At 32.3% G+C, this 9415-nt stretch overlaps 1 protein-coding gene across 1 annotated transcript in view; it reads right to left on the reverse strand.

Moving 5' to 3' along the window:
• Positions 1-9108, reverse strand: part of LOC148598966 (cell surface hyaluronidase-like) — a 41110-nt gene extending 32002 nt beyond the window's left edge. The window contains exon 1 of the mRNA XM_088561130.1: positions 8918-9108. Within this exon, the coding sequence (XP_088417256.1) occupies positions 8918-9040 (123 nt within the window). The 5' untranslated portion in view covers positions 9041-9108. The remainder of the gene's footprint in view (positions 1-8917) is intronic.
• Between the last annotated feature and the right edge of the window lie 307 nt (positions 9109-9415).

The following is a 9415-nucleotide window of genomic DNA, read 5'->3' on the forward strand; positions in this document are numbered from 1 at the left end:
AGCCCTTAAAAGTTTTATTTTTTACCGAAAATTATTTACCGTATATATTTAAAAATTCATATCTTTTATAATTTTTATATAAGAAAAATATAACATTTAAGGACATTCATATATTCTATTTTAACGCTAAGAGACGAGTAGCTTTTTTGAAAAGCTAATACTTGTAGGACAACTGGAAACAATCAGTCTGTGAATAACAGATCTTGTTGTTTTCCTGTTTGGGAAGGTTCTAAATTATCACAGTAAAAAAAACAAGAACAAAACAAAAATAGACATGAACTAAATGCCGATAAAATTAAAAGGTCCCGAAAAGTTTGAAAGTGGAATTGTATTTGTGATTAACATATACCATATGAATACCACTTTATCTCAGGACTGCATGTACTCAGTAAAACATTGTTACATTTGTAATACAACTCGTTTTATTCTACTTTCAATTCTTCATTTCAATAAGGTATATAAAGTCTTAAATAATAATATGCGATAAAATTTGACATTATAATCTTTACTTCCTGTGCTTGTTATACCACAGTAAAATTAAACAAATAAATAAGATACCTTTTCTTCGTTTGAACAAATGTGACAAATTTAGGGCTTTAACAAATGTGTCAAAATACTTATATTACAAGTGTACGGAAATAAGAAACTTCAATTTGCTTTCCAACTTCCCATGCAGCGACCGTGATATTATGCTGGAGTCATCACAATGGCAAGAGGTTGACGCACTCAGTCAACACAAATATTTGCATCATCATTCTGTTTGCATTCTACACTTAGTTGAAATTTATTTACATACGTACTTGAAGGGTCCTTGTCAAGGGGTCAAACATCAATGAATCGTCATATTTAATCGCATGTAAAGACGCAATAAATATATTTCACAATTGTCAGAAGTATACGATTTCAATAATTGGTTTCATACGTCAATTGCAATGAAAATTTACTATTTATACAACATATTTATATTTCAGTTTAAGATGTTATAAGTAGGAATGTTTTTTACGATGTGACGGAATTTCTTTTTTAGGTTTAACGTCACTGTTAGTAGTTAAATGGCACATGTATCAATTGAACTAAAATGAATTCGTTTGATGTATACCACCATATATTGCACATCTAAAGCAAAAAGAAAAAACACATCTTCAAATTAAACTCGTGTGAACTGTGTCATTTAAGGACGCTTGGTATATAGTTGTATAAAAAGGCATCGAGGGAGGTGTTTATTCCCAAAACAAAAAAGGAGGTCAAAGCAATCAGGATTCGAAAGGTAATAAATAAAAAATAATCAAAATACAGGAAAAACAGATACACACAACACATATATATATGAAACAACCAAGTATCACATTCAAAGAAATAAGATATATTAGCAATCTGAACTCCAACAGAAACAACTGAAATCATGGACCACGATAAAACTGACAAATCAAGGATTTTTCAACAAGAAATAGAGAGGTACGGGTTGTATTGACCCATTCGGCTGTTGATAAATAAATTTGTCGACATTTATCGCATCTTATGATCTTTATTCCCTACCCAAGAAATCATTTTTTTCTCTTTTAATACTTTCATTTATTTAAAAAAAAAGAAAAAGAAAAACGGAAATATAAAAAATATAACGAACTTAAAAACAAATCATGACAAAACAAACACACGCACACAATTAACAAACAAGTGAAAATCATGCCTCTAAACAAAAAAAAAAAAAAAAAAAAAATTCTATTATTACGGAATAAGATTCGTGAATATTGATGATTGGCAACACAAAAATCACATTTACATGTAGATTCAGTTTAGTACCAAACAAAGAATGAAGATCCTTTGCGAGATAGATCTATTTAATAGATAATAGATAATTGTTACAGTAAAATGTGCCTTAAAAGCAATACTCGTTTATAATTTTTTAAGAGGCAATAAAATGTGGTTGATATCTTAATAAATTTTATATAACACTTTATAAGTCTTTTCTGAACCTTTTAAATGTATTCAGTGCAAATTAAATATCAAATATTTGTACTATTTAAATATTTATTACTTGTTTCCATTGCATTACTTTATTTATAGTACACTTTTGGGATATAAAATGGTCTTGACTTAGCAAAAACTTAACAAGGTTAAACTAATATTTAGATATCCTGAAATTTTGTTTTTTCCTCTTTTTTCTTCTTCTTCAATGTAAATCGTCAAAGACGTCTTGCACGTATTAAATGATTCAAGGAATAAGATATGTTCTAAGAGTAATCAAGGGAACCAAGGTTATAGCGGTAATCAAAAGAATGCAATCCAGGGACAAAGACCCGACATGGAAAACAGACAAACACAACAAAGAACATACGGTAATTCAAATCATACATACAAAGTAACAGAAGCAAATGAGCAACTCGATCTCCACCAAAAGCTGGGAGCATGGACCAGGTGCATCGGTATGGTAAGCGTCCTCTGTTTTTCTAGAAACACCCACCGTGTTGCTAATTTAACAACGCCCTCACTTAGACAACGAATAAACAAAAGAGAACACGTGCACATGTATGTGTACCGTAAAGCAACCAATCATATCCGCATAAAGCGATAAAAGAACTACTTTGTATAAAAAACACAACAGAATGGCCAAATAAGTCTCATAAAAAAAATTCTGCTTAAAAGTAGCTTGAATCTAAAAACATGCTTTTTAGATTGTCTGAATGGCTAAACAATCGATCATTTTTATACAAACTTTGGGAATAAAATGCAACTTTGTCTAGTTTTTAGTATAACGACAATCGACTCTGTATAACAAAATTCAAATATGTTAGGAAAGTTAACATGTTATCAATAGAATGTCGATGCATTTGGAACATACTAATTGAAAAAAAAAATAAATAATTAAAAAAACAACAATAAAATTCAAAAGTGTTTTAGTTTTGTTCATTTCTTAGATACACTGTATATACACAGGCACATAATGGGTGCATTAATTGAAAAAAAAAATAATAAAAGTATAAATTAATTGTCAAAGCTATCACTGCTATCATTACATTACAATAGCAAAAGATGATTCTAAAAACTGTTTTTATATGTTTTACAAAATCATTTTGATTGGTTTAAACATAAACCAAATACAAAACAGCTTTCTTAAAGTAAAAACAATTGAACTAGACAAATAAAATTCTGTTAAATATCATACTCAGCTTTACATTGAAATCAATTTAATAGAACATAATTAAAAGAAAAATAGATTTGTTGTTGACATATACATGGTTTCAATAATAGCTTCCTTTATTTATATGTTAAATTTGTTATAAAATGATATGATAATATATATTATACAGAGTTACACAATGTTTTTACGAACACATCTCTGAAACGTTGTTAATGATATTTTGTTTAATTAGTGAATAGATGTTTAATATAACCTATCTTTGTTAATTGTTTGTTTGTTTGTTTGTTGGGTTTTAACGTCCGAGCAGCAATATTTCAGCTTTATTCAGACGATGAACATGAAATTGATGATAAAATAAACATGAAATGATGAAATGAATAAGGGATAGGACAAAAGGACAATGGGGTCGACAAATTTTGATTGCCAATGGAAATAGGGAGAGGTGGGTAGGGTCGGGCCATTTAGCCTCCTGTGGCGGAGCCCTATGGTTCCTACTCCGGGAGAATACCACAGTAGGATTCTTTAACGTGCGAGGAACGTGGCATCTTTCCTAATACGGTGCACCACTATGGTTTGCGGTCAGGTTTTCCGTTTTATAGCCTGACAACCCCAGCATGTAACACACCAGGAGTACCCCATTCCACCACCTGGGGCACACATGCCAGTTGCTCTGTGGTCAGAGCGCCCTAGCCCCCGGCTAAGGTTCTGAGCACTATTTAGTTGCCTTTTACGACAAGCTTAGCGCTGCTGCAGGCCTATTTTTTTAACACCCGGACCTGCACGGGGATATACTTGTTAATATAACCCAAATTAAGTATTGATTTAATAATATTATACATGTTTTTTTTCACCACTTATATCTACAGATGTTTATGTTGGATGCAAAACTGTAAAAAAAAATATTTAAGACATTAAAAAATGCAGAGACAATAGGTGCGTTATAACCATTTACAAATCTCTAAAGGAAGAATTTTATTGAACTCATGATTTAATAAATGGTGCGTCCTAAAAATATATAAAATGTTTCTCATAAAATGATACCTAATTATACAGTACTTATTTTATAAACGCTCCTAAAGAAAGTTAAATATAGAAAATGTCGAATAAGGTGAGGGGATTCTATGGGATCCTCCAAAAAATCTTCATATTTGCGAAAAGGAATTTTTGATACGTGATTGTGCTTCTGTGAAAAATGAGATCAATGACTTATCATACCATTAACAGTCCAAAATGTTATTTTTTAAACTTTCGTTTCTTTCAGTGTGCTTCAGATAAAACCTGTCTAATAACGTTTGATATGTGAGGGGATTCTATGGGATCCTCCAAACAATCTTCATATTTGCGGAAAAGGAATTTTTGATACGTGATTGTGCTTCTGTGAAAAATGAGATCAATGACTTATCATACCATTAACAGTTCAAAATGTTATTTTTTAAACTTTCGTTTCTTTCAGTGTGCTTCAGATAAAACCTGTCTAATAACTTTTGATATGTTAACATCAGCTATTCTTGTTTAGGAATGGATGTTTAATATATTTACTTTCTTTTGAATATTCAAAGAATACATAAAAAAATAAACTGTTATACATGTAAAACATGACCAAGAGAAATAAGTGCAGTGCTTGATTAAAATTCAGTTAAATGCATACGTGCTTAACTACAGGTCCTAAATCATCATGTTTTATTATTGTAATTTGTGGGGAAAACGTAGACACTCCATGTAAATCAGAACTCGAAACAAGACAGCAAAAGAAAGACATGGCGAGTTCGATTCATATTTTGCTATTATCTGAATATAATAGCATTAAAACCTATGATTTTTCAACACTGTATTCTTCTATTCCCCAGACTCAGTTAAAATCCCGACTTAAAAACATTATACATCGTTGTTTTTCCATAAAAGATGGTACACCTAGATACAAATATATAGTTCTTGGTAGAGATTCTTCATACGTTGTAAGAAATAATTCCAAATCATCTTCCAAAGATACAGAGGAAAATGTTCACAAAATGCTGGAATTTATAATCGATAACAGTGTGGTGGACGTGTTTTTCAACAAACGATGAGCATTCCAATGGGAATTGTGCTCCTCTACTTGCTGACTTATTCCTTCACTCTTATGAGGCTGACTTTGTAGCTGATTTGATCCGAAAGAAAGAATATCGTTTGGTAGATCCTTTAATCTCAGTTTCTGCTATATAGATAACGTATTATCTTTAAACAATCCTAATTTCGGGGATTTGATACATCGCATCTACCCAAAAGAACTTGAGATAAAGGATACTGCAGACACGGCGAAGTCAGCCTCATATCTTGACATACACTAAGGAATCGATGGTAAAGGAAAACTATTGACCAAACTTTACGACAAATATGATGACTTTTCATTCAGAATTGTCAACTTTCCTTTCATCTGTGGCAACATCACTTCGGCTCCTGTGTATGGAGTGTTTATATCACAACTCATACGTTATGCCAGAGCTTGCCGAAACTACGCAGACTTTTTGTATCGCGCTAGAACTCTAACAAATAGGCTTCTGGAACAGGGTTATGTTGCTACAAGATTGAAGGCATCACTACAGAAGTTTTATGGTCGTCATCATGAACTCGTGGATCGTTATGGTGTATCCATCAGCATCATGAAAACTGATTTATTCAACGGGTCATAGTTTTCCTCTCCTCGTTTATCTACGCCAGACTTGACTTTTTATAGCAACTCGGCGGGTGTTTCTAGAAAAGCAGAGAACGCTTACCCTACCGGTGCACATGGTCCATGCTCCTAGTTTTTAGTGGAGTCCGAGTTGCTAATTTACTTTTGTTACTTTGTATGTATGATTTTAGTTACTTTATGTTCTTTGTTGTGTATGTCTGTTTTCCATGTCTGGTCTTTGCCCCTGGATTACATTCTTTTGATTACCACTATAACCTTGGTTCCCTTGATTACTTTTTCAGCATAGTTATGACAATATTTATCGAAAGTAGAAAGTGTACAAAACATACCATTGTCATCAAGGACAATATATGGAGAAATATAGCATATAACGTGAATAAATATGGTGAATATATCAAAGACACAACCATCCCACATTGATAAAAAATGTCAGCCCAAAGCACTCTCTAGTCTTCAGTGAAAAACAAGAAAATCCTCACACCACAGGCCAGGCTGCAGCTGGTCCCAAAATATCATTATACACAGTTAAAGGGACAGACTTGTCCCTACATACTCAAGTAACATAAAAATAAACTAAAGGAGAAAACGTAACAAGACATACAGAGGTCAGACATTCCTGACTTCAGACAGAGGCAAAAGTAGCAGCGGGGTTGAAATACTTAGGAATGATCACAACCCATCTCCTTTAAAATCTAGCCACTGTGGAAAACATATTACATAATTAAACACACTTAATAATCAGTTCAAAAAGGTCTTTGTAACAACGGAAATAATGAAACTGAATGTAAAATACACAAGGTATAAATTAAGGAGTACTAGCAGTTATGTCGCATGCCAACGCCAGATCAGTTTAAACCTATAACAAGTTATGTTTCCATTACAACCCAACCGATTGTAAAAGCAATTCAACTTCTTTCCATGCGGGGTTTAGAACCACAATACATCATAAGTCATACAATAAGGACATATGCACATACGTGACACTCGTTGCTCTCTTCACACCCATATTTTTTTAACAAGGAAGGCTGTGCTGGTGCTACCATTAATCGCACAGAACTGACCAAGGAATAACATTGCAGCTAGCTTTTATGTAGCAAATTATAGCACAGTGAATACGAAACCAAAACGTGCTTAATGTTTAAAATAATCATCACATTTGTGTTAAATTGTCAGTGTTGAATCTATATATGCTCGTTCATTTTAATTTTTGTGTAAAACGTAACAACCATAAAGTTCCACATGGAAGTTATATTTCAATGCTTCTAGATCTCATTTGAATTAACATGCATTCAGATTACACATTAAAGTCACATCAGCAATTCAGCGATCGACGTACCAAGTGTTACAACACGATTGTTAGTCTTGAACGAGACCAATTAAAATAAAGTACATGTGCACATAAATTTATAGTAAAAAAGTCTTGTCACATAAAAGCATAACGTACAAATGGTTTCAAGCTTCCCCTTTATTTGATTTATGGATACCACATATTACGGGAATCTTCTTTGGAAATAAACTAACTTTAAGCATTAAAAAAAGATATATTTATATATGTATTTACATTGATGACAAATCATTCTGCGCAACTTTTTTTTAAAATACAAATGTTTGTATTGAAGACAAAATTAACAATTTTCAAATATGAATAATTATATCAACTTTGAATTTCATAATGAACGCTAATTTCATGAGTCGATGAAACACAGCTTTGTATATAGGTCACGCCCACAAATAAGTGGACTGCCTTTATTGATTACTATGTATTGCCTACTTTCCACAAAAAGTGATCTGCAAAACATCCATGGAAAATTGAGTAGAATCAGAAACTCCAGTAGGATGCAAACAGATCATAGTGACTTCGTAATTCATGGAAAAAGTGTTTCCATTGGGAAACAAGAATTTAAAAAGTTACAGAAGCTGAAATGCTACTACAAAGCTAATTGACAAATGGGGAATGATTCTCGTCAGGTTTGTAAAAAAAGTTGTATGATTTTTTTTCCTTTTTCAGTTTTGAAATGAAAGCCGGGGTAAGAATTACTTGATAAAAAGTAGTTGATGCAGGTGTTTGCATCGTACCTAGATATAAAAGTAAACCTATGTGTTTGAACCAGACAAACGTAAGATTATAGCTAAACCTTACGATTATCCAGACCATATCAGTATACCATGAGGAAAATCTGCCAATTAGAAATTTCCGTAATAAGAGTATTTTTGCGGGTAAAAAATATTGCGTTTGTGTTGTAAGCATGTTTTTATTTGTATGTAATGTAATTTTCTCGATCATTAAATCTACCAGGTAGAATAATTAAATAAGAATTGAAAAGTGTTTGGGAATATAAGAAATGTGCATTTTAATTTTGTTGCCCCGCGAATATAGCGAAAATGAAATCACCAACCATCAACTTAAACAGTATCTATACTTTTATTAGTGGAGTCCGAGTTCCTCATTTTCTTTTATTACTTTGTATGTATTATTTTGATTATTTTATGTTCTTTGTTGTGATTGTATGTTTTCAATGCCTGGTCTTTGTCCCTGGATTACATTCATTTTACTACGATAGAACCTTGGTTTCCTTTATTACTCTTGGACTGAATATTAAGCTAGCAAACGCCTTATGGTTTACGAACTATCACTACTCTTTACAAAAAATTAATTCTTATGATTTCGTTATGATTAATTTCACTCTTTAAACGCTTTCTTTAAAAATCAATCTGATTGAATAATGGAAATAAAATGATACATCTGAATGATACAAATATGTTACTCTGATTTCCACTGCCGTTTATGTGCCGAGACCATACGCGTACACTCGTGAACTTTACGCATATGGTCAGGACACTACGACTCAAAAGGGTTGTAGATGGCCTGAAAGTAATTTGAAATACCTTTGTCAATTATATTACGTTAATTATAATAATTAGAATGCACATACAATTCGGATGTTGACAACAATAGAACTATATATATTATTTGGGATTGAAAGCTTGCTGCGCAAAACGAATGATATAGATCAGTTGTATACTAAATAAAAAGTGGTACTTCTAGAACCTAGGTGCGCTGATTAATGTAACCAGAACTGGGGAAAATAATTTAAAGTCTGACTTACTGCGTTCCCCTCAAATGCTGAATTAGTGTTCCAAGATACGAGGCTATCGTCTTCATGAGGGCAATCGGTTTGGGCTGCCGCAAACACCAACAAAGAAATGGCGAGAAGAACTGGCAACATCATTCTTGTGACATAAACCCCTTGTCAGAGCTTCGCCTTTTATACGAAGAGATAAACACTTTTACCTATCCTCATAGGCAATCGCGTGGAAAGAAGCAATTAGAAATAAAATTAGATGGTGAACCCGCGGGTACGGTTACCAATTAGAAATTGATACAAATAAAATGTATATAAACTATTTACTAAACAAGTTTATAGGGCCTTGACTGAGTGATTTAAGTCCTAATATTAAAGTTTCAATTCATTATTAGTGTATGATAAACATTTCATATATGCAAGTGTAGATATATATATATATATATTGTTGTGACGAAAATTACTTGTTAAGTTCACTACACAAATAAAATATCACATATGCAAATCGAACCGAATTCAAAT

The sequence above is a fragment of the Perna viridis genome, chromosome 14, assembly GCF_037379345.1.
Source record: "Perna viridis isolate PV_CMFRI_1.1 ecotype Kerala chromosome 14, ASM3737934v1, whole genome shotgun sequence".
Lineage (NCBI taxonomy): Eukaryota > Metazoa > Mollusca > Bivalvia > Mytilida > Mytilidae > Perna > Perna viridis.